General features: G+C 44.0%; 2 protein-coding genes and 1 long non-coding RNA gene across 7 annotated transcripts in view; 1 reads left to right on the forward strand and 2 right to left on the reverse strand.

The window, feature by feature from the left end:
* The window catches only part of LOC118394509 (homer protein homolog 3-like), a 34,239-nt gene extending 30,865 nt beyond the window's left edge, over positions 1 to 3,374 (forward strand). For 3 of the 4 annotated variants that reach the window (XM_035787740.2, XM_052463481.1, XM_052463483.1), the window contains 3 exons: positions 1,271 to 1,378; positions 1,893 to 1,973; positions 2,096 to 3,374. In XM_035787740.2, coding sequence (XP_035643633.1) covers positions 1,271 to 1,378; positions 1,893 to 1,973; positions 2,096 to 2,281 — 375 coding nt within the window. In that variant the 3' untranslated portion in view covers positions 2,282 to 3,374. Of the gene's footprint in view, positions 1 to 1,270; positions 1,414 to 1,892; positions 1,974 to 2,095 lie in introns of all 4 variants that reach the window. The other variant, XM_052463482.1, reaches the window with a different exon arrangement.
* Positions 3,375 to 4,228: 854 nt separating this feature from the next.
* On the reverse strand, positions 4,229 to 10,481 carry LOC118394511 (ubiquitin-60S ribosomal protein L40-like). 2 transcript variants are annotated; one of them, XM_035787743.1, is made up of 6 exons: positions 10,415 to 10,481; positions 7,134 to 7,243; positions 6,434 to 6,545; positions 6,161 to 6,247; positions 5,814 to 5,916; positions 4,229 to 4,387 (listed from the first exon to the last, which is right to left on the reverse strand). In XM_035787743.1, exons 3-6 carry the CDS (start codon positions 6,534 to 6,536, stop codon positions 4,294 to 4,296), a joined length of 387 nt encoding a protein of 128 aa, XP_035643636.1. In that variant the 5' UTR covers positions 6,537 to 6,545; positions 7,134 to 7,243; positions 10,415 to 10,481; the 3' UTR covers positions 4,229 to 4,293. The 2 variants fall into 2 exon arrangements, with proteins under 2 accessions (XP_035643636.1, XP_035643635.1); XM_035787742.1 differs by lacking the exon at positions 10,415 to 10,481 and having other exon boundaries at positions 7,134 to 7,261.
* Positions 10,482 to 13,491: 3,010 nt separating this feature from the next.
* Positions 13,492 to 16,360, reverse strand: LOC118382539 (uncharacterized). Its single transcript, XR_004825340.2, has 3 exons — positions 16,251 to 16,360; positions 15,366 to 15,527; positions 13,492 to 13,529 (listed from the first exon to the last, which is right to left on the reverse strand). It is a non-coding gene; the product is annotated as an uncharacterized LOC118382539 (long non-coding RNA).
* Between the last annotated feature and the right edge of the window lie 9,963 nt (positions 16,361 to 26,323).

Genomic DNA, 26,323 nt, shown 5'->3' on the forward strand with positions numbered 1-26,323 from the left:
AAAACCTGTTGTCCAGCCAACAGCAAGTTGCAGTAGCCCAGCCAACGGCGAGTTGCAGTAGCCCAGCCAACGGCGAGTTGCAGTAGCCCAGCCAACGGCGAGTTGCAGTAGCTCAGCCAACGGCGAGTTGCAGTAGCCCAGCCAACGGCGAGTTGCAGTAGCCCAGCCAACGGCGAGTTGCAGTAGCCCAGCCAACGGCGAGTTGCAGTAGCCCAGACGGGAGAGGATAAGTGCCTGGATTAGGACCTGTGTCTCTTCCTGTGTGAGGTAGGGTTGTACTCTACGGATGTTGTAGAGCATGAAGCTGCAGAAGCAAGTCACTGCTTTGATGTTTGCAGAGAAGGGTGTTGTCCAGGGTCATGCCAAGGTTATTTGCACTCTCCGAAGGCGACACTGTGGAGTTGTCAACCGTGATGGAGAGGTCTTTGAGCGGGCAGGCCTTCCCCGGGAGGAAGAGCAGTTCCGTCTTGTTGAGCTTGAGGTGGTGGGCCGACATCCAAGCTGAGATATCTGCCAGGCACGCAGAGATGTGTGTCGAGACCTGTGTGTCAGAAGGGGGGAGAAAAGTAGAACATTTTTTATCCGGAGCCAGGGAAAAGGGATTTGGATTTTCCTTTACCTGCAGCGTGGTACTGGTATATTATATTATATATGATGCATTTTGTGTGAGGAGCAGTTGTGAATTGAGTTGATGAAGAAAGGCCTGGAGAACAACAGACCCATTGCTCATTGCGGTTGGTCTTGCCAATTAGAATGGCTGATTGAAAAGAGATTCTGACAGATTTAAATGACCACAACTGGGTAAACACTGTTAACATTTAGGAAAATGTACATAACATTTAATGACAGGGGCAAGCTGTAAAGGCAAGGTATCATTCCTTTCTGGACCAGCACCTGTCCCAATTATAGTACCATTCAGGAGTGCATAGCAAGTAGAGGCTCAATCTAGTTTCAACAAGGGTCCTGGCAAACACGTCACAATAACGTTCACATTCCCTCTAGAGATCTGACAAGAACTGCAGAACAGTCAAGTCTATACTAATTTATCCTTGGGTGTATTCATTACGTCTTGCAACGTAAACTGTTTACCATGTAAGAACCACAAGGAAGTAAACAGAAGGAAATTGGACCTACCTGAATTTGTCCAATAGAAACCTCGTTTTCATTGCAAACCGTTTTCCATTTGGAGTGAACAGGAAAACGTTTTGCAACATAATCGGCGTGATGAATACACCCCTGGTCTTGACTGAAACGTATTGTCTGTTGGCAGGTGTCTGATCTGGAAGCACATGGCGGCCACGGTCCTAGTGACATGCTAAAGGACGAGCTGACTCGGTCTCTGGAGGAACTGGAGGCCCTGCTCAAGGCTAAAGACGAGGTCAGAGGGCAAGAGACATACAGGGGAAACGAGAGGTATTGTAGGTACATCTCAGAGGAGGCTGCTGGGAGGAGCTATAGGAAGATGGGCTCATTGTAATGGCTGGAATGGAATTAATGGAACGTCAAACACAAACATACAGAAACCACATTTGACTCTGTTCCATTAATTCCATTCTAGTCATTACAATGAGCCTGTCCTAGCTCCTCCCACCAGCCTCCTCTGGTACAGCTGTTTGCCCTTTGCAACTTATGCATAAGATGAGGTTAGGGGGAGCCGTTTCTAGTTACCAAGATCAAAATTAGCTGGAGTTTAAATTAAATTGTATGCAATTATAGATGGAGAACAGTCTTATCACAAAGATAGCATAACCAGGAAACTGATCTCAAATCAGTTGTGGTCTTTAAACAAAATTAATAAAGGCTGATGCGAAAACCTGTAACTTCCTTTGTTTTGTGTTGCTGATCGCAAAGGTCCTAATGTGCGATTGATAATGTTTTTTTTTTTATCCCAGGAAATCCACATTCTGCAGAACAAGAAATCAGAATACCATGAGATGGAGCAGGAGAGAGAAGAAGCCATACATAGATTACAGGTAGAACTGCACACTGAAGAAATACTTGCTGAAACATTGTAGGAACAAGCAGCAAGTAGGATGCATTAAGGGTGAATTAAGATGGGTGAAATTGTCTTCTTTTCCCCCGTGTGGTTCTTCAGGAGATGGAGATGCGTAACCTGGAGCTGGAGCGGCGGGTGCAGAATGCCGAGCAGAACCTGGCCGCCTCCCTAGAGGAGCGGGACCGCACAGAGAGTGAGGTGCAGAGGGCCATCGAGATCCTGGACATCAAGCTCTTTGACCTGAACGACCTCCGGCAGAGCCTTGTCAAGCTGATTGACAAATGATGCCAAAGAGGAAGGGTCTGTTGGGGATGGCCAATGCAAAGAGAGGAAAAAGAGATGGAGCTGGTTCTCTCCTGCTATAAAGCACAACACCACTTCTGCTGTGGGAAGATTACTGCATCGCTGTACTGTACTTTCCAGCTTGTTAAGCAATATGTTGTGGTGTTACCTAGGCAGTGTTTCCCAACTCAGGTCCTCCATTGTACATTTTTATTGTAACCTGGACAAGCACACCTGATTCAACTTGTCAACTAATCATCAAGCCCTCACTGAGTTGAATTAGGTGTGTTTGTCAAGGGCTACAACAAAACGGTGTAGTGTTGGGGGAACTGGAGGACCAGCGTTGGGAAACACTGACCAAGGCAGTGTATCTGCTGTGTCCGGTGTTGTGCTGCGTTTCATGTTGCTTTCTTAAGCAACATTCAAGGCAATAGTCTTAAGTGCTAGGCTGTTTATTTGCGATTAGGAATATTGTCAAGAATGAGAACAATGACATCATTAGGTGCTTGTAGATTTTGAATTCAACTGATTTTATACAAATTTGGTAATATAATGGTATAATGAGCAATGTGGATTATCTATTTTAATTTTCCAGTGAGGAGTTTATTTATTTTTTGGGGAGAGATCTCAGTGCAACCATGTATGTGGAAAGGAGCATTACATGACGCAGAAGAATAATTTTTAAAAATGTGGCTGACAGAATTCACATCAAATTATCATACAACTCAAGATAATTGGTATTCAATAACAAGAAAGTAAAGAATTAGCCTTATCAAAATATTATTTTTTATACATCTGAGCAAAGTTAGTGTCAGAGACGGAAAGATATGCCTCTGTAATAATCTCGGGACATCAATATGATTAACGTAGTTAGGGCTCGATTCAATCCGTAACACTGAAGATCTGCACTGTAGCGTCATTGAAATGTACTTCTCCTTTCAATTTCTATTGCGCAGGTCTTCAGCACTACAGATGGTTAGTCTTTATTTAACCTGTGAAATGTTAACGACTCATGTCTGATAATTGTATACTTAAAAAAAAACAATGCATGTGAAGTGCTCTGAGCAATAAACAATCTGTATTGACAGAAACGTCAGATGTGTCCGTGTTACGGGTACCAGTTGTAAATATATAAAACTTTATTGGTACTATGGCATGCTGGTAATAGTGTGATGTATGAGGCATGGGAGGGTAACTTGCATACATCTGAATATGTTCCAACCATCTAAGAACTAAAAGGCACCAAAGAGAGTAGAGTTCTCAAAGTAAGAGCTTTCAAAAGCTTGACTCAACAGATTCTCATTTGTGTTTATAGAATGTTAGATTAGTCCTGATAATTAGGTAGATGATTTAGATGAGCGATAAGATTTAAGACATTTAAGAGTTTGCTCTTGCAATAAGTCAATGTTAAATTAAGACTTCTCAAAGAGCCAGATTGTCTAATAATTCATAATATAATCCGTTCGATCCATAGCTCTATAACGCTGTATGTCGGCGCAATCGGAAATGACCTTCAAAAATGTAAATCATAAATGCTAAAGCGCTACGGGTTGAACTGAGCTCTTCATTCATGAGGTTTACGTAAATTTAACTATCTTTGAGACTTGAATGAATGCATTTGATCAGCTCTTATTTCCCTCCAGCATATGTAATCATTAAGAGCAGTAGAAGGGACTTGATTTTCAGTTTATAGGAGACAACGCTATAGGCCTTGTAAGTGGTTGTATGTATTTGCATTTACTGTAAAAAAAAAAAAAAGATCTGTGATGAAATTGCAAGTTTCAATGCACAAATTAGATTTAGATTAAGGCACTCAAGTGAAGTGGAGCAAAATGTTATTTTTCATGAGCCTTGTTCAAAAGAAACTGTCTAAAAAATAAAAGGGCATAGAATAATGTGATCAAAACTGCCTTGTGCTATGTAGTAAGTCAAGGTTTGTGACAGCAAGAATGAGCCTTTCCTTTTTCCTTTTTCTTTTATTGAAAACCTTGACAAAAGATTGTAAGGATGCTAGTTTACTTCAGCTTCTTCTTGGGGCGCAGGTTGCTGGTATGCCCACACTTCTTTTTGCGGCAGTTGACTGCACGGGGGTGAAGACGTGCATAGCATCTGTAATACAGAGAGTGCACCAACATCATTAAGTCCACAGACCTGGGTCAGTAGATGTCTGTAATTCTACACTGAACAAAAATAAAACGCAACATGTGAAGTGTTGATCCCATGTTTCATGAGCTGAAATAATAAAATCCCAGAAATGTTCCATATTCACCAAAAACATTCAAATTGTGCACAAATTTGTTTACATCCCCGTTAGTGAGCATTTCTCCTTTGCCAAGATTATCCTTCCACCTGAAAGGTTCGACATATCAAGAAGCGGATTAAACAGCACGATCATTACACAGGTGCACCTTGTGCTGGGTGACTATAACAGGCCACTAAAATGTGCAGTTGTCATGCCAGAGCTGTTGCCAGAAAATGTAATGTTCAATTCTCTACCATGAGCCACTCCAAACGTTGTTTTAGATAATTTGGCAGGCCTCATGTAACCATGGCAGCTCAGGACCTCCACATCCAGCTTCTTCCCCTGCAGGATCATCTGAGACCAGCCACCTGGACAGCTGATGAAATTAAAGAATTTCTGCACAAACTGCCAGAAACCGTCTCAGGGAAGCTCATCTGTGTGCTTGTCGTTCTCACCAGGGTCTTGACCTGACTGCAGTTCGGCGTCGTAGCCAACTTCAGTGGGCAAATGCTCACCTTCGATGGCCACTGGCACGCTGGATGAATCCCGGTTTTAACTGTACCGGGCAGTGTGAGAGATTTGCTGATGTCAACGTTGTGAACATAGTGACCAATGTTGGCAGTGGGGTTATAGTATGGGCAGACATAAGCTATGGACAACGAACACAACTGCATTTTGTCTATGGCAATTTGAATGCACAGATACCGTGACGAGATCCTAGGGCTAATTGTCGTGCCATTCATCCACAGCAATCACCTCATGTTTCAGCATGACTATCCTCTGCCCCATGTCGCAAGGATCTGTACATAATTCCTGGAAGCTGAAAATGTCCCAGTTCTTCCATGGCCTACATACTCACCAGACATGTCACCCATTGAGCTTATTTGGGATGCTCTGGATCAACGGGTACGATAGCGTGTTCCAGTTCCTGCTAATATCCAGCAACTTCACACAGCCATTGAAGAGGAGTGGGACAACATTCCTCATGCCACAATCAACAGCCTGATCAACTCAATGCGAAGGAAATATGTTGCGTGGCAAATGGTGGACACATCAGATACTGACTGGTATTCTGATTCACACCCTTACCCTTTTTTCAGGTATTGTGACCAACAGATGCATATCTGTATTCCCAGTCATGTGAAATCCATAAATTAGAGCCTAATTTATTTATTTCAGTTGACTGAATTCCTTAAATGAACTGCAACTCAGTAAAATCTTTGAAATTGTCGCATGCTGTGTTTATATTTTTGTTCAGTGTATTTTGTGTTCAGTTAATGAAAGCAGACATACTTGCGGCAGATCATTTTGTCACAGTTGTATTTCTGTGCCAGCTGTCTCAGGGAAGGCTCGATGATACCTCCTCTCAGACGCAGCACGAGATGTAGAGTGGACTCTGGGAAGCAAAGTAGTGACACATTAACAGATTACACGTCAACAAGATTACACTAAGTCATTTATTTAGTCAGGATAGTCCACTACGTAACACATGCCACTGTTTTCCAGGTAGTATCACAAATTGTATTTCTAAGAGTTGAAAATATGCATTGATACTTTTATATAAACATTTGTATTTTTGTTAGGCCCTTATATAAAATAAATAGTTTATTATCTCCATCATTGGATTAGTCAAGAAGTACCTTTCTGAATGTTGTAATCTGACAATGTGCGGCCATCCTCCAACTGTTTGCCAGCGAAGATGAGTCGCTGTTGGTCAGGAGGAATACCTGAAAGGGAAGGCAGCAAACTAAGTATGTTTGCCATCAAACCATCCACATCACACCAACTGGAGTAGTTGCCCATATACACATATCTTATGTCGATTTTCGGTTCTCAGGTGGAAGGTAAACTAATCCTAGATAATCCTAGATCGGTGCCCAGCCATTTTTACTGTTGCTGAGATTGAGTGTTACCTTCTTTGTCTTGAATCTTGGCCTTCACATTCTCGATGGTGTCACTGGGTTCCACCTCAAGAGTGATGGTTTTACCCGTCAACGTTTTCACAAAGATCTGCATCTTTGTTGGCTGTTGAAACAAGGCGGGTAAACATTATAGGCCAGTTTCCTGGACACAGATTAAGCGTGGTCCTGGAGTGAAATGCATGCTCAACTGAGAATATTTTACTAGTTAGCTTTAAAAAAATCAGCAGGCTACTAAATTCCTAGTTTCATACACCTAGCACGTTAGTTGGCTACCGTTAATCAAATGGGCAATACTTGTACGTGGGCTGTTTAGTAAGTTAATTATGTCTGAATAACGTTACAGTGAATTATTTCACCAGCCAGGTGTCATCTGACAATTACAGTACTGGATAACATGTTTGTAATGCTTTATCTACACACTAGTAATATGGCTGTAGCTAACGTTATGCGTTTAGCTAACCCATTTGGAAATGGCACATGGCACACAGGGCCACGGTTGTTAGCAAGCTAACGTTAGCTACCGTCTAATGTCACACAGCTAGCTAGCTATTAGTCCCGTTTCTCACACACTGATGAACAGTCAGTCGTCAATTAATGTCAGATATCTAGACATAAAACAGTCGCTGATAGTCAATCCACAAAATATATCCATAATGTTGAAGATACGCTTAGCTGGTTAAACAACACTCACCGTCAGACAACTGCTTCTGGAGAACAGGAAAGCAGGAACTTGATGGTTTTCATCATTCTACCTTCGGCTAAGGGTTGCCAGGTCTAACTAAAACTTCGAGGCCCTGACCTCTGAAAACCCGCACACAAGGCAGACAACTGGGTCTTTAATGTTTGGGGTTTTTTTGTAGCAAGAGAGGAGTTGCCACATTTATCCACGAAACCCTTAGTCTATAACATATCCAGCGAATTAGGAATTATTTTTTTTCTTCATTTTTAACTACATAGGCTAGGAAGCAAAATTCGGTTTTCCATCAATATAATAATTATTGCAAGTTTAAGAATATGTCACAAAAGAAAAGATAAATCACCCGTATTAAACTCTCCAGATCAATGTAACTTATTTTGACAGCTATGATTAAGTAATACGGCCCAAGAAGGCGTGGTGTATGGCCAACTTAACTGTGGTATATTGGTCATATACCACAAACCCCTGAGATGCCTTATTGCTATTATAAACTGATTAACAACCTAATTAGAATAGCAAAAAGTATTTTTTGGTAATTCCCGTGATACACAGTCTGCTATACCATGGCTTTAAACCAATCAGCATTCAGGGCTCAAACCACCCTGTTAATAATTGGAAATAAATCCTGCCTGCACATGTGCATAACTATAGATAAATCCAACAGGAGAGTTTGAGTGATGAAAATTGGACCGAGGATTTCGAAATCTCTGTGCAAGAAACACTTGGACGAACTTCAAAAAACAAATGTTGCACTATTTTCTGGAAATTGTGCTGTTATTATACTGAGGCAGAGATTGTCGAGCGTAGGTCTTTCAGAGCATGCAGTTGCATGGTTTGCTAACTATCTGTCTGATAGAACTCAGTGCACTCAATTTGATGGGCTCATGTCTGTTAAATTGTCTGTCTGTAATGGTGTGCCCCAGGGCTCTGTACTTGGTCCCTTCTTATTCATTATTTCTATAAATAATTTAGACAAGAATTTGCAAAAATGCACGAATTCACTTTTATGCTGATGATACTGTTATTTATTGTTGTGCCTCGTCTCTTACAAAAGCTTGCAAACGGCTTTTTATACTGTTCAACATACCTTGTGTCAATTGAAGCTTATCCTCAATACCGACAAAACAAAACTAATGGTGTTTTCTAAATCAATAAATAGACCTCTGAACCTTTCACTTATTATTAACTGTTGGGGCAATGAGATTGAGACTGTAACCTCATATAAATATCTTGGCATTTTAATTGATGACAGCTTCTTTTAAATGACAAAAATGGAAGCTGAAGTTGGGATTTTATTTGAGGAATAAGGCCTGTTTTTCTATTGAAGCCAGAAGGAGGCTAGTATAAGCTACATTTATGCCTTTACAACACTATGGGGATATTTTATATATGAATGCTTCCACTCAGTGTTTAAGATCAATTGACACCCTTTACCATGGAGCATTGAGATGTATTTTAACCTGCAAAACCATTACGCACCACTGCACTTTATATACCAACGGTTGGCTGGCCTTCTCTAGTCAATTGTAGGCTCAGTCACTGGTATACTTTTACTTACAAAGCCATTTTGGGTTTACTGCCAAAATAAATTTGGGCATTTTTATTGTTCAGAAATGTGGTGGGCACTCTCTTCGTTCGCAGGACTTTATCCTGCTAACTGTGGCAAATGTCTGAACTGAATTTGGTAAAGGGGCTTTTATGTACTCTGCGTCATTGGCTTGGAATACCTTACAAAAAACTTTTAAACTGGAAGAACTTGTCCAGAGTGTTTTTAAATTATTGATGAAGGATTTTGAGGCTGATTCCCTGACCTGTCAATGTTTTTTTATGATTATGTTATACTCTTGTGAATTCTATGTTGTTTTTTTTTACTAGATTACCTATAGTTTTTCATGTTGTCTGTCTGTAATTGTGTAATGACTTGTTGCTGCCTATCTTGGCCAGGAGCTCTTGAAAAAGAGATTTCAAATCTCAATGAGCCCTTCCTGGTTAAATAAAGGTTCAATCAAAATAAATAAATATTGTGTGCCAGATGTTAAGACTACAATCTGTTATAAATGGCCTCTTTGCGAGATTGACTTGTTATTTCAATAGGCATAGGCTACTGACTAAAATCTGGGGTTATAACTGCAATTAAACTTTGCCATGGTTTACTGAGATAGATGCATATAGCCACTAAAAGGCCAACATGTCATTTCAGGGAATGTCCACAATGCATCTGACATTATATGTGGAGAATGATACATTTGCCATAGAGCTGTGACCATGATCACAATTGATAACTTCCAATTTAATTTACTAAACATGGCCATTAACAATTGCATAATAACAAGGATACGACAAACTGAGTTATTACATATTTATTAAATATTTTTGCCAGCTCCAGGTAGGGTACACAAGTGGCCTATATATTTTTTGATTTAGCTAGGCAAGTCAGTTAAGAACTAATAATTATTTGCAATGATGGCCTACAACCTGAACCTGGACAATGCTGGGTCAATTGTGCGCCGCCCTATGGGACCAATCAATGCCAGATGTGATACAGCCTGGATTTGAACCAGGGACACTGCACTGAGATGCAGTGTCTTAGACCGCTGCACCACTCGGGAGCCCTATCGCCATTTCAACATAATTATTATATCAAATGGTAGGCTATAGCCTACAATGGCATTCAAAGTAATACATAGTCTGCCTACTTGATGGGCAAAAATTAAAATGTAGTCTTATCATTCTCCACATTTAATGTCATTTTTATTGTGGACTCCGAAAAACAGAAGCACGCGAGGGAGTTCCATAACTTTCATTTAAAATGTTAACTCGCGCAGCGCTCCAGACCCTGGAACTGAGCATGAGTAAGACCCTTCGTTTGATATGGTTATCCATGAGAAAAGTCGACATTACAATACAGTTTACTCACCTCTGATCGAATTTATCTAAAGCACTCTAGTACGCCTAAAGTTATTTTACAATGCGTTGTCGCCGTTATAGCGCGGTTCTAGCGCGTTAATATGCTTTATGGAAAAAGTGTCTCCATAATGACCAATCTAAATAGCCTAAATACAACTGCTAAAACTGCTTCTCAGTCTCCGTGACTCAGCCTGCAGCACACACTCAGTGCTCTCAATGCACACACACTCCTCTGGCCCTCCCCCAATTCAATTAAAATGGCTTTATTGGCATGGGAAACATATGTTTACATTGCCAAAGCAAGTGAAATAGATAATAAACAAAAGTGAATTAAACAATAAAAAATCAACAGTAAACATTACACTCACAAAAGTTCAGTCACTCACTCAATCAGCAGCAGGTCACAGTGAAAAATATATATATTAAGAAAAATGCCAAGGCGGCCGCGGTGCAATTTAGAAGTACACCAAAAACGCTACACCCATGAACAATACATTTTCACCCGCAACATAGTTTTCAATGTTGGCCAATTTTCGGAAAAACTCGACCATGGCAACCCTGCTGGGCTCCCAAACTCACACGTCACGCATCACATTACCGCCATCTACTGGTCTGGAGGCTTCTTGGCGGAGTTGGCGCGTTGACCACCAGAAAAAAACGATTTCTTTATTAGCTACCTCTCCTGCGGTAAACACGGATAGGATTGCAAGTCATGCCATGCAAGAGGAAGATAATTGCCTACATCAGTTTACAAATGCTCTCCCGGGCTTTGTTTTAAAAAATCCGTGTTGCTTTTGGAAAGCAATCCTGCAAGTAGATGTCATATGTGTTGCAATGTCTCCCCTTTGCGGTTTCCGTAAGATTGACACTCACCAACAACAGATCGATAGAGTACCACAGTATGATGATTCATGACACCCCAAAAACTGGTGGTCAAACAAGGAAATTGTTCCAGACGTTTTTCCACCATTCGTTTTTCCCATAGGGGATATTAGAAAACACTTGCAATAAGGGATGTGTTTCATTTAGGCTTATTCTGGTGTGACATTTTGATAACTGTAAATCTCTCTAGGACAAGGTGAAGTTTATCAAAATAAAATGCTAATTAGCTGCTAATGTGGCTATCATAAAGAACTACAAATGCCACGATGATCTGGACGAGACTGCCGAATTGAGGCAAAGGTAAGAATTTCTGGATTGGCTAAATTCAGTAATTAATATTTTGTCAACATTTATTTGAATTGACTGTCTTGAGCACGTTTTAAATTGACACAATAACTGTTAGCAAAGGAGTCAGCTAGAAATTACATGCAGGTGCTTGCAGAGAAGGCTTTATTTTAATTTTTTTATTTAACCTTTATTTAAGGGAAAGGGGACTCAAGCTTTGGAGAAGGAGTGGCAGCCATGTGAAATCTGTTCTGCAACCCCACATATCTGCCCAAGGGGGGAGCCACAACCCTGGCAGTGAGGAAAACATAAACACAGTTATTGATCTCCTTGACAAGAGGTGAAATATTACAATATGACAATAGGTGTGTGTCTCTATAGCTCTTTCTTAATCTATACATGACGTGTTTGTGTGTGTCTATGTGTGTACCGGTGTGTGCATGTGTGCGCTCACACCATGTGTCTGTATACAGAAAATATGTGCTTGTGTCTGTGTTGCTGTAATACCCTCATTAAGCCATTTATTAGGCCAGAGAAAGCTTCTCAGGTCACCGTAGGAAACAGCTACTGTAGCGACAGAGCCCATCCTCTCTCCACTCTACCTGCTGCTGTTCTCTCATTTAGCAAACCGCTCACACGTGTTCTCTCTACTATTCCCAACTGACCTGAGCTACCAATAACAATACCTGCCAGAGCACCTGTAGGCATTACAGATTACAGGAAGGCTTTATTTTTTATTTTTTTATTTAACCTTTATTTAAGGGAAAGGGGATACCTAGTCAGTTGCACAACTAAATGCATTCAACTGAAATGGGTCTTCCACATTTAACCCAACTCCTGAATCAGTGAGGTGCGGAGGACTGCTTTAATCGACATTGGCGCCCAGGGAACAGTGGGTTAACTGCCTTGCTCATGGGGCAGAACAACATATTAGTACATTATCAGCTCGGGGATTCGATCTAGCAACCTTTCTGATTTGTAGTCTTGCATGTCTACTTTGATGCTAATTAGCATTTTCGAATCTGAGTGTAAATAGAGCCAAATATATTAATACAAGTCACGTTGTCTGAGAGAGATTTACATGGTTATTAAAACGTCACACCAGGGTAAACCTACACGAAACACAGCCCTCATTTGAAGTGTTTTCTAAAATCCCCTATGGGAAAAATGAACGGTGTAAAAACGATTGGAACCATTTTCCTGTTTGACCGCTAGGTTTTATGGGTATTTTGACACCACTGTGGGAATCTATAGCCTTTGCTTTCAGCGCTAACTCACCTGGTGGTGCAGGTGTGCGTATGGCCGCCAACCGAGGGGGCCGATGCGGCTCAGGTTAAGTTTAGCTTCTTCAGTCAAAGGTAAAGTTCTGCTTCTTGAGTCGTACATAAAATATGGATAAAGACTGACATTTAATACCACTTCATCCAAATATAATCACGTTAGGCTAGTCAAATTCACGCAGTTTAAAGACCTTGTTCCTCTAAAGTGAACCCCGAAGGCGGGAAAACCCATAGCCTAGTAAAAATAAGTATGCCTAGTCTGTGGGACCATACAAACACACATGTATGAGTTATCCTTAGTTCTATAACATGCTAAAATTAATACATTGCATTGCATATGATACAAAGTTTAACCCCTAAAATGATGGATGTCACTGAAGGCATTAATTTCCAAAATTATGTTTATTAGGCCAAGTATTTTGTATGACCCAATAACCTGCACCCCTCCCCCAAAGGTCAATTGAATAAATTAAACACACAAGGTCATTAAACATCGGAAACTCAAAGCATTAGCATATCAGTATATCAGCATTAGTATAAATTGGTCACATCAAAAGAACACCAATTACACTCTGTGATGGAAGATTGTAGGGCTTGTTATAGACTAGCTAGGCTATGTTTTTTTCTGCAATTACATTACATAAATTATAGCCATATTATGAACAACAGTGTAGCCTCCTCTAACAGACCATTTATCCCTGACAAGTCATACAATTATATACAGGCTCCTTGTAGTGGCTGGAATGGAATCAATGGAAAGGAGTCAAACAGGTGGTTTCCATATGTTTGCGTGTTTGACACCTACCATTAATTCCATTCCAGCCATCACAATGAGCCCATCCTCCTCTTTTTAAAAACTACATTTAGAATGACAAAACATGACATTTACAAAAACTGTCACTCAAAACAATTCTTACAGCGATATCAAACCTTTCCTTGAGATACATTCAGTATACGGAAGTATTAATTTCTTAATTCAACAAGTAATCTGTATTCAAAAAGGGTAAAGCAATCTCTTTCATACACTCTGCCAGTCCTAAAAAAACGGAAATAGGCAGGCCCATTGTTATCAAGTTGACTATGCTGAGAGGAATAGTGGCCAAGGAACCCATAGATGGAGGAAAAAATGTTTTTGAAATGCTAAAAATACATAGGGTACTTCCTATTCACATTTTATACAGTAGGACAATGAATGGGCATATGTGACTGGAGTTACAGCTGTATTGTGCTTAGATGGTTATGGTTAACCTGTTCTCTCTACTATTCCCAACTGACCTGAGCTACCAATAACAATACCTGCCAGAGCACCTGTAGGCATTACAGATGTAGGATCTTAATTTGATGCCACTGTTGCAGAGAACATTCCTGCAATGCAGGAAATGAAAAACGTGTAGTTTGTTTTAGGTTTAAAGAGGCTCCTGAAGTTTGATATTTCAATGCACTTTCACATTTCAGACTTGATTTTCCCTTACAAAAAATGTATCAACCAATACAAAAATATCCATTAATTATAATCCACATAATAATTCATATTTCGGCCTCCCGGGTGGCGCAGTGGTTAAGGGCGCTGTATTGCAGCGCCAGCTGTGCCACCAGAGACTCTGGGTTCGCGCCCAGGCTCTGTCGTAACCGTCCGCGACCGGGAGGGTCCGTGGGGCAACCTACAATTGGCCTAGCGTCGTCCGGGTTAGGGAGGGCTTAGCCGGTAGGGATATCCTTGTCTCATCGCGCACCATAAACTCCTGTGGTGGGCCGGGCGCAGTGCGCGCTAACCAAGGTTGCCAGGTGCACGGTGTTTCCTCCAACACATTGGTGCGGCTGGCTTCTGGGTTGGATGCACGCTGTGTTAAGAAGCAGTGCGGCTTGGTTGGGTTGTGTATCGGAGGATGCATGACCTTCAACCTTCGTCTCTCCCGAGCCCGTACGGGAGTTGTAGCGATGAGACAAGATAGTAGCTACTAAACAATTGGATACCACGAAATTGGGGAGAGAAGGGTAAAAAATTCAACAAATAAAAATAAAACATATTTCCTGTTACTGCAGGATTATTTTCCCACTGTCGCAAACTGGCTCAAATTAAGATCATACATCTGTACAGTGCAGGTCAACCAACAAAACCTCTAATGAGGATGTAGAGCTCATGAAGGGGCATGACAAGAATTCAATCAAACCTTTGATGCTGAACAGTCACACTGAGGAAAAATCATGCTATTATTCAACTATAAAAAAAATTGATACGGGTGTGCCATTACTCAAACATATTCACTGGGTGAAAGTAAACAAAATTACAGTAAACTTGATGTCAATGAAGGGTGCAGTTTTGCAGTGTACAATCAGATTGCTCCACTGTGTGAGTTGAATTGGTAACACTTTTTTGGTTAGTCCATCTATAGATGCTTAGTAACATTTCAACTAACTATCTACTGACTCTGGCCCTAACCTTAAACCTTATCCTAACCCTTAATTTAACCCTAACCCTAACCATAATCCTTATTCTAAACCTAACGCTAACCCTAACCGTAAACTTAGCAAGCAGTTGCTTATCAACAGTTTGTTTATAGTATGACAATCTCCAGAGCATCTACTATCAGGATTCTCCAAATAAAGTTTGACTGAATCTTCCCCTTTTTAAAATCACTGACTCATATTTCAGACACATTCCTTTGTTCATTACATTTTTTTTAAATAACCATAGTAGTGAGTGCATACACTTTCATACTGGTCCCTCATGGGAATCAAACCCACAACCCTGGCATTTACAAGTGCCATGCTCTACCAACTGACCCATACAAGACCACAGCCAAAGTATTGTTGCAAACCCACATGAAGGTATCCAAGATGGGATTCCATACTGTCGTTTTTAAAAAGTTACCTGTGGAAGGCATAGTGGAGGGCAATGAACCCCAGAGCCGGAGGCAAGGCAAACAGCAGGTCACAGGGTGGCGGATACTCCTCCATCTGCTCCATGTCTCTCCAGGTGACCCCAGGAGGCAGCCAGTACTCATGCTTCCACAGATCAGGCAAGAGGTCCATGCTGGATGGAGACAGGAAGAGGGATAAGTGGCTTAATGATATATAATTGATTACTGCTGAATGAGTTGGAGCAGAATAAACTTCAGTATCCCAGGGCCATTTTCTTTGTGTGTGTGTGTGTGTGTGTGTGTGTGTGTGTGTGTGTGTGTGTGTGTGTGTGTGTGTGTGTGTGTGTGTGTGTGTGTGTGTGTGTGTGTGTGTGTGTGTGTGTGTGTGTGTGTGTGTGTGTGTGTGTGTGTGTGTGTGTGTGTGTGCGTACCTGTATTCATGGCTTTGTGATTATTTTAAGCTATGCAAGAATTTAGCTCGATGCTCAGTACTTTGACATTTAATCAAATACTGAATCATGTGACTATGCTATGGTTTGCAGGGGTCATTGATTTAACAATTAAAAACCCATCAGTACTGCTGAAAAGTTAACTTCAGGCTATAGTTTGACATAATTTTTAAAAGAAATGCGATCATGAGAAGCAATCATTTTTGTTAAAACAAAGGTAATTAACGAGATCAATCCATGTTGTTATTATAGTGGAGTCAAATATGCAACTGTATCTGTCCTGGTTGGCCTATATGAAAGATATATTATTCATGTTTGTTAAATTTGTTGACTGGTGATTCTATGAATAACTATATTTATATTGAGAACTAATATTTCAGGTGAAAACAGTTGCAACAAGAACAGTTATTACTGTAAATGTAATGTGATGTTATTACGACGACCTACCTGTCAGAGATTTGATGCAGTAATTGAGGATTGCGTTGCCGAAGAGAAAGACGAATCACCGATGAATCAATATAACTGGACGTTTTTCCTCTCTGGTGATCAATAGCAGATTAACAACTGTGCTGTGAACGTTTGATTCCACTGTTACCCAAGCGGCAACAAAAGGGGCGTGTTCAGTTAATGCAGCCTACTTAGGAAAAATGAGTCTATCTGTCAGTAATTGCAAAATGTAAATGAAATTTGCAATAATAGAATATTGATTGTTATTGGGTTATCCACAACAACTTTTTTGAGGATAACACTGTCCAATCTTGAAACCAGACCGAAGGTTATGTCAAGTGGGCCGGCGCTAGCCTTTTGTAGCATGGTCGAATACCCACCAGGCACGCAGGGCCGGCGCTAGCCTTTTGTAGCATGGTCGAATACCCACCAGGCACGCAGGGCCGGCGCGCTAGCCTTTGTAGCATGGTCGAATACCCACCAGGCACGCAGAGCCGGCGCTAGCCTTTTGTAGCATGGTCGAATACCCACCAGGCACGCAGGGCCGGCGCTAGCCTTTTGTAGCATGGTCGAATACCTACCAGGCACGCAGAGCCGGCGCTAGCCTTTTGTAGCATGGTCGAATACCCACCAGGCACGCAGGGCCGGCGCTAGCCTTTTGTAGCATGGTCGAATACCCACCAGGCACGCAGGGCCGGCGCTAGCCTTTTGTAGCATGGTCGAATACCCACCAGGCACGCAGGGCCGGCGCTAGCCTTTTGTAGCATGGTCGAATACCCACCAGGCACGCAGGGCCGGCGCTAGCCTTTTGTAGCATGGTCGAATACCCACCAGGCACGCAGGGCCGGCGCTAGCCTTTTGTAGCATGGTCGAATACCCACCAGGCACGCAGGGCCGGCGCTAGCCTTTTGTAGCATGGTCGAATACCCACCAGGCACGCAGAGCCGGCGCTAGCCTTTTGTAGCATGGTCGAATACCCACCAGGCACGCAGAGCCGGCGCTAGCCTTTTGTAGCATGGTCGAATACCCACCAGGCACGCAGAGCCGGCGCTAGCCTTTTGTAGCATGGTCGAATACCCACCAGGCACGCAGAGCCGGCGCTAGCCTTTTGTAGCATGGTCGAATACCCACCAGGCACGCAGAGCCGGCGCTAGCCTTTTGTAGCATGGTCGAATACCCACCAGGCACTCAGGGCCGGCGCTAGCCTTTTGTAGCATGGTCGAATACCCACCAGGCACGCAGGGCCGGCGCTAGCCTTTTGTAGCATGGTCGAATACCCACCAGGCACGCAGGGCCGGCGCTAGCCTTTTGTAGCATGGTCGAATACCCACCAGGCACGCAGGGCCGGCGCTAGCCTTTTGTAGCATGGTCGAATACCCACCAGGCACGCAGAGCCGGCGCTAGCCTTTTGTAGCATGGTCGAATACCCACCAGGCACGCAGAGCCGGCGCTAGCCTTTTGTAGCATGGTCGAATACCCACCAGGCACGCAGGGCCGGCGCTAGCCTTTTGTAGCATGGTCGAATACCCACCAGGCACGCAGAGCCGGCGCTAGCCTTTTGTAGCATGGTCGAATACCCACCAGGCACGCAGAGCCGGCGCTAGCCTTTTGTAGCATGGTCGAATACCCACCAGGCACGCAGGGCCGGCGCTAGCCTTTTGTAGCATGGTCGAATACCCACCAGGCACGCAGGGCCGGCGCTAGCCTCTTGTAGCATGGTCGAATACCCACCAGGCACGCAGGGCCGGCGCTAGCCTTTGTAGCATGGTCGAATACCCACCAGGCACGCAGGGCCGGCGCTAGCCTTTTGTAGCATGGTCGAATACCCACCAGGCACGCAGAGCCGGCGCTAGCCTTTGTAGCATGGTCGAATACCCACCAGGCACGCAGAGCCGGCGCTAGCCTTTGTAGCATGGTCGAATACCCACCAGGCACGCAGGGCCGGCGCTAGCCTTTTGTAGCATGGTCGAATACCCACCAGGCCCGCAGGGCCGGCGCTAGCCTTTTGTAGCATGGTCGAATACCCACCAGGCACGCAGAGCCGGCGCTATCCTTTGTAGCATGGTCGAATACCCACCAGGCACGCAGGGCCGGCGCTAGCCTTTGTAGCATGGTCGAATACCCACCAGGCACGCAGAGCCGGCGCTAGCCTTTGTAGCATGGTCAAATACCCACCAGGCACGCAGGGCCGGCGCTAGCCTTTTGTAGCATGGTCGAATACCCACCAGGCACGCAGGGCCGGCGTTAGCCTTTTGTAGCATGGTCGAATACCCAGCAGGCACGCAGGGCCGGCGCTAGCCTTTGTAGCATGGTCGAATACCCACCAGGCACGCAGGGCCGGCGCTAGCCTTTTGTAGCATGGTCGAATACCCACCAGGCACGCAGAGCCGGCGCTAGCCTTTTGTAGCATGGTCGAATACCCACCAGGCACGCAGAGCCGGCGCTAGCCTTTTGTAGCATGGTCGAATACCCACCAGGCACGCAGGGCCGGCGCTAGCCTTTTGTAGCATGGTCGAATACCCACCAGGCACGCAGGGCCGGCGCTAGCCTTTTGTAGCATGGTCGAATACCCACCAGGCACGCAGGGCCGGCGCTAGCCTTTTGTAGCATGGTCGAATACCCACCAGGCACGCAGGGCCGGCGCTATCCTTTTGGAGCATGGTCGAATACCCACCAGGCACGCAGAGCCGGCGCTAGCCTTTTGTAGCATGGTCGAATACCCACCAGGCACGCAGAGCACTATGTTTTCTGTCAATATACCTTGCAAAAAGAATGCTTAATAAACTACTCTAAGGGGGGCCCTATACATCTGTGATTTTTCCCCCCCCAGAATACTGTTTTATAGTTTCCCATATCCTCTTTTCTCAGTTTTATTTTACCTGGTTTTAGATTTGTTGTTTTTCACTCTCAAAATTACAATTGTTCAAAGAGAAACAACGAAATTTGATGTTCTGAGTGCATGTCAATGCTTAAATCACATCCGAAGATACATTTTTTTTTAGGTCTGGTAGAAAACAAACAAATGTTGATTTCTTTGTGTAATTCCCCTTTAATTGTGCATCTATTGAGGGAGGAATGTGCCGGTCTAACGATGGTTCTGTCTGATGCTGCACATTTCATGGCAAAGTTAGCAAACAACAAATAATAGATACAAATGATGTACTTATAATATACTTCTGCCAGGTAGGACTACTTGGTACTTAAAATTGAATTGATAAGGTTTTAGGGAAAGTATTTCTGTCAACCCACGACAGTTATCCCATCAACATCACCACGAAGTGATAGACAAACACGCGCACCACACAGGCAGACAGGAGCAGGATTGCTAGAAATTAATTAATTAATTAGATTTAGCATTTTAAGCTAATAGTGTCTAACTAGGGGTGGGATAATGTCAATGTTGCGTTGATTAAATAGTAGTTATGCACATATTTTCACTTGTTTTTTATAGGGAATACATACTGAAATATGTATTTTCTAAGCATGTCAGCCATGCAAAATGTTTCAAGACTTCTGTATTATTTTATACAGTGTGTCAATGCTTTGGTCTGCGCTAGTGAATGAAGAGCCCCATTGGCGTTGTGCCTACCAGGTTACTACATTGTGTGAACCCACTGTGGCACAATCTGCATCGGTAATTGCTTGCCTAATGAGATGAGAGGTGTGGCTGTTATTCAGAGCATCCTATTGGGCTCCCTTCAACTGGAAGCAATTAGCATGCACTTTTAATTTGGTTATAACTATTTTTCATATTACAATAGCAGCATGTGTCACTGGTAACACGCCATTCATTTACATTGTTTAAGGTGTAATTACAAAGGGCCAATGGATATACCTTCACAGAGGCCCATTGTTAATTGTTGTAGGTCAGTCACTCACTAGGAGGTGGAATTGCAGGATAGATATTTGAATTACGTTCCTGGAGTTTGCAGTGTGTACACCAATGTACCTGATAATTGTACTGGAAATGTCATGAGTCAGGGCAGAGAGTTTTTCCTGGTCACGTCACATGGTGTTTATATGCCAACGGCATCATCACATGTAATGAGTTCATGGGTTTCTGTTTGTCTGTTTGCATTCCCACAAATCAATGCTGGAGATGCCACAAACTACGAAGGACTGGCACAGAATGGAGCTGTAAGTACCCCAGATTACCAGAAGAGGTCCTCGGTTAGCAGAAATAGAAAAGACTACCAGCTCTGAACTCATTGTCCACCTCTAGAAATTGTCCTGACTTGACACAAGAGGATAAGACAAGACTAATGCTTGCTACTAAGCAAGTTAATATCATTCATATTGGGACCAATTTATTAAGATCAAATACATCAAATCTAACAATCAAGCTGTTCACAAATCATGATACCATATACCGGTAGGTGGAGGTAGAGGCTGCTTACAAGCATCAGTTCCATACAGTATCAAGCATCAGTTCCATACAGTATCAAGCATCAGTTCCATACAGTATTTATCTGAGGGTGATCTGTCTCTCTGGGAGGACTGATCCTCTGGAATTAGCTTTATGAGGCACCTATAGATTATTCAATAGATTACGTTTGCTTTAAATCTCACTGCTACTGATAGAGAACAACAGAGGGGACAACCTGTTCTAAAAGGAAATCAGAAATGTCACTGGTTGCATCACTGCCTACATCCCTGCCTACGCCACTGCCTACATCACTGCCTACATCTCTGGTTGCATCAATGCCTACATCACTGCCTACATCTCTGGTTGCATCAGTGCCTACATCACTGTCTACATCACTGTCTACATCACTGCCTGCATCTCTGGTTGCATCAATGCCTACATCACTGCCTACATCACTGTCTACATCACTGCCTACATCTCTGGTTGCATCAATGCCTACATCACTGCCTACATCTCTGGTTGCATCACGGCCTACATCACTGCCTACATCTCTGGTTGCATCAATGCCTACATCACTGCCTGCATCTCTGGTTGCATCACTGCCTACATCTCTGGTTGCATCAATGCCTACATCACTGCCTGCATCTCTGGTTGCATCACTGCCTACGTCACCGCCTGCATCACTGCCTACATCTCTGGTTGCATCACTGCCTACATCACTGTTTACGTCACTGCCTACATCTCTGGTTGCATCACTGCCTACATCACTGCCTACATCTCTGGTTGCATCAATGCCTACATCACTGCCTGCATCTCTGGTTGCATCACTGCCTACATCACTGCCTGCATCACTGCTTGCATCACTGCCTACATCTCTGGTTGCATCAATGCCTACATCACTGCCTACATCTCTGGTTACATCACTGCCTGCATCTCTGGTTGCATCACTGCCTACATCACTGCCTACATCTCTGGTTGCATCAATGCCTACATCACTGCCTACATCTCTGGTTGCATCAATGCCTACATCACTGCCTACATCATCACTGCCTGCATCTCTGGTTGCATCACTGCCTACATCACTGCCTACATCTCTGGTTGCATCAATGCCTACATCACTGCCTACATTACTGCCTACATCACTGCCTGCATCTCTGGTTGCATCACTGCCTACATCACTGCCTACATCTCTGGTTGCATCAATGCCTACATCACTGCCTACATTACTGTCTACATCACTGCCTGCATCTCTGGTTGCATCACTGCCTATGTCACTGCCTACATCTCTGGTTGCATCAATGCCTACATCACTGCCTACATCTCTGGTTGCATCACGGCCTACATCACTGCCTACATCTCTGGTTGCATCAATGCCTACATCACTGCCTACATCTCTGGTTGCATCACTGCCTATGTCACTGCCTACATCTCTGGTTGCATCACTGCCTACATCACTGCCTGCATCTCTGGTTGCATCACTGCCTACATCACTGCCTGCATCTCTGGTTGCATCACTGCCTACATCACTGGTTGCATCACTGCCTACATCACTGCCTGCATCACTGCCTACATCTCTGGTTGCATCACTGCCTACATCACTGTTTACGTCACTGCCTACATCTCTGGTTGCATCACTGCCTACATCACTGCCTACAGTACATCACTGCCTACATTACTGCCTCATCTGCTTCTTGGCCACATCCCCTGGCATAATAAGTAGCTAGCAAGATGGAGATCAGAGATTATTTTGAAAGAGTGCAGATCACACTCTTTAAAAACCACTGCAAAGGTTTTGCCTGAAAACCTTGGTTTTGTGTCGCGACTTCTGGCACGTCTACCTCGTGATTTGTTGGGAGAGTTGTCTGTCTGAAGATGACCCATCCCTTATCAAAGTTACCAAGAGAATCATATCTACCAGACCCTAGTTACTGTTGTCGCCTAGGGTCAAATCTACCACACCCTAATTACTGTTGTCACCTAGGGTCATATCTACCAGACCCTAGGTACTGTTGTCACCTAGGTCACATCTACCAGACCCTAGTCACTGTTGTCACCTAGGGTCATATCTACCAGACCCTAGTTACTGTTGTCACCTAGGGTCATATCTACCAGACCCTAGTCACTGTTGTCACCTAGTCACATCTACCAGACCCTAGTCACTGTTGTCACCTAGGGTCACATTTACCAGACCCTAGTTACTGTCTTCACCTAGGGTTACATATTCCAGACCCTAGTCACTGTTGTCACCTAGGTTCACATCTACCAGACCCTAGGTACTGTTGTCGCCTAGGGTCACATCTACCAGACCCTAGTCACTGTTGTCACCTAGGGTCACATCTACCAAACCCTAGTCACTGTTGTCACCTAGGGTTACATCCATCAGACCCTAGCTACTGTTGTCACCTAGGGTTACATATTCCAGACCCTAGTCACTGTTGTCACCGAGGGTCAAATCTACCACACCCTAGTTACTGTTGTCACCTAGGGTCATATCTACCAGACCCTAGTCACTGTTGTCACCTAGGTTCACATCTACCAGACCCTAGGTACTGTTGTCGCCTAGGGTCACATCTACCAGACCCTAGCTACTGTTGTCACCTAGGGTTACATATTCCAGACCCTAGTTGCTGTCTTCACCTAGGGTTACATATTCCAGACCCTAGTCACTGTTGTCACCTAGGTTCACATCTACCAGACCCTAGGTACTGTTGTCGCCTAGGGTCACATCTACCAGACCCTAGTCACTGTTGTCACCTAGGGTTACATCCATCAGACCCTAGCTACTGTTGTCACCTAGGGTTACATATTCCAGACCTTAGTCACTGTTGTCACCTAGGGTTACATCTATCAGACCCTAGCTACTGTTGTCACCTAGGGTTACATATTCCAGACCCTAGTCACTGTTGTCACCTAGGGTCAAATCTACCACACCCTAGTTACTGTTGTCACCTAGGGTCATATCTACCAGACCCTAGGTACTGTTGTCACCTAGGGTCATATCTACCAGACCCTAGTCACTGTTGTCACCTAGGTTCACATCTACCAGACCCTAGGTACTGTTGTCGCCTAGGGTCACATCTACCAGACCCTAGCAACTGTTGTCACCTAGGGTTACATATTCCAGACCCTAGTTACTGTCTTCACCTAGGGTTACATATTCCAGACCCTAGTTACTGTCTTCACCTAGAGTCACATCTACCAGACCCTAGGTACTGTTGTCACCTAGGGTCATATCTACCAGACCCTAGTCACTGTTGTCACCTAGGTTCACATCTACCAGACCCTAGGTAGGTACTGTTGTCGCCTAGGGTCACATCTAATAGACCCTAGTCACTGTTGTCACCTAGGGTCACATCTCCCAAACCCTAGTCACTGTTGTCACCTAGGGTTACATCCATCAGACCCTAGCTACTGTTGTCACCTAGGGTTACATATTCCAGACCCTAGTCACTGTTGTCACCTAGGGTTACATCTATCAGACCCTAGTTACTGTCTTCACCGAGGGTCACATCTACCAGACCCTAGGTACTGTTATCACCTAGGGTCACATCTACCAGACCCTTGGTACTGTTGTCGCCTAGGGTCACATCTACCAGACCCTAGTCACTGTTGTCACCTAGGGTCATATCTACCAGACCCTCGTTACTGTTGTCACCTAGGGTCATATCTACCAGACCCTAGTCACTGTTGTCACATAGGGTCACATCTACCAGACCCTAGTCACTACTGTTGTCACCTAGGGTCATATCTACCAGACCCTAGTCACTGTTGTCACCTAGGGTCACATCTACCAGACCCTAGTCACTACTGTTGTCACCTAGGGTTACATCTACCAGACCATAGTCACTGTTGTCACCTAGGGTCACATCTACCAGACCCGAGCTACTGTTGTCACCTAGGGTTACATCTATCAGACCCTAGCTACTGTTGTCACCTAGGGTTACATATTCCAGACCCTAGTCACTGTTGTCACCTAGGGTCAAATCTACCACACCCTAGTTACTGTTGTCACCTAGGGTCATATCTACCAGACCCTAGTCACTGTTGTCACCTAGGTTCACATCTACCAGACCCTAGGTACTGTTGTCGCCTAGGGTCACATCTACCAGACCCTAGTCACTGTTGTCACCTAGGTTCACATCTATCAGACCCTAGCTACTGTTGTCACCTAGGGTTACATATTCCAGACCCTAGTTACTGTCTTCACCTAGGGTTACATATTCCAGACCCTAGTCACTGTTGTCGCCTAGGGTCACATCTACCAGACCCTAGTCACTGTTGTCACCTAGGGTTACATCCATCAGACCCTAGCTACTGTTGTCACCTAGGGTTACATATTCCAGACCTTAGTCACTGTTGTCACCTAGGGTTACATCTATCAGACCCTAGCTACTGTTGTCACCTAGGGTTACATATTCCAGACCCTAGTCACTGTTGTCACCTAGGGTCAAATCTACGACAACCTAGTTACTGTTGTCACCTAGGGTCATATCTACCAGACCCTAGGTACTGTTGTCACCTAGGGTCATATCTACCAGACCCTAGTCACTGTTGTCACCTAGGTTCACATCTACCAGACCCTAGGTACTGTTGTCGCCTAGGGTCACATCTACCAGACCCTAGCTACTGTTGTCACCTAGGGTTACATATTCCAGACCCTAGTTACTGTCTTCACCTAGAGTCACATCTCCAGACCCTAGTTACTGTTGTCACCTAGGGTCATATCTACCAGACCCTAGTCACTGTTGTCACCTAGGTTCACATCTACCAGACCCTAGGTACTGTTGTCACCTAGGGTCACATCTACCAGACCCTAGTCACTGTTGTCACCTAGGGTTCATATCTACCAAACCCTAGTCACTGTTGTCACCTAGGGTTACATCTATCAGACGCTAGCTACTGTTGTCACCTGGGGTTAAATATTCCAGACCCTAGTTACTGTCTTCACCTAGGGTCACATCTACCAGACCCTAGTCACTGTTGTCACCTAGGGTCATATCTACCAGACCCTTGGTACTGTTGTCGCCTCACATCTACCAGACCCTAGGTTGTCACCTAGAGTCATATCTACCAGACCCTAGTTACTGTTGTCACCTGGGTCATATCTACCAGACCCTAGTCACTGTTGTCACCTAGGGTCACATCTACCAGACCCTAGTTACTGTTGTCACCTAGGGTCATATCTACCAGACCCTAGTCACTGTTGTCACCTAGGGTCACATCTACCAGACCCTAGCTACTGTTGTCACCTAGGGTTACATATTCCAGACCCTAGTTACTGTCTTCACCTAGGGTCACATATTCCAGACCCTAGTTACTGTCTTCACCTAGAGTCACATCTACCAGACCCTAGGTACTGTTGTCACCTAGGGTCATATCTACCAGACCCTAGTCACTGTTGTCACCTCGGTTCACATCTACCAGACCCTGGGTACTGTTGTCGCCTAGGGTCACATCTACCAGACCCTAGTCACTGTTGTCACCTAGGGTCACATCTACCAAACCCTAGTCACTGTTGTCACCTAGGGTTACAACCATCAGACCCTAGCTACTGTTGTCACCTAGGGTTACATATTCCAGACCCTAGTCACTGTTGTCACCTAGGGTTAAATATTCCAGACCCTAGTTACTGTCTTCACCTAGGGTCACATCTACCAGACCCTAGTCACTGTTGTCACCTAGCGTCACATCTACCAGACCCTTGGTA

This window comes from Oncorhynchus keta, chromosome 15 (assembly GCF_023373465.1).
Source record: "Oncorhynchus keta strain PuntledgeMale-10-30-2019 chromosome 15, Oket_V2, whole genome shotgun sequence".
Classification (NCBI taxonomy): domain Eukaryota; kingdom Metazoa; phylum Chordata; class Actinopteri; order Salmoniformes; family Salmonidae; genus Oncorhynchus; species Oncorhynchus keta.

What these genes read in the sequence shown, in the direction of transcription:
- LOC118394511 (XM_035787743.1), bottom strand. Translation starts at nt 6,536, where the DNA reads ATGCAGATCTTTGTGAAAACGTTGACGGGTAAAACCATCACTCTTGAG. An exon ending in CAAGATTCAAGACAAAGAAG is followed by an intron (nt 6,248 to 6,433) that starts GTAACACTCAAT and finishes CTTCCCTTTCAG; the next exon opens with GTATTCCTCCTGACCAACAG. An exon ending in GACAAAATGATCTGCCGCAA is followed by an intron (nt 4,388 to 5,813) that starts GTATGTCTGCTT and finishes TCTGTATTACAG; the next exon opens with ATGCTATGCACGTCTTCACC.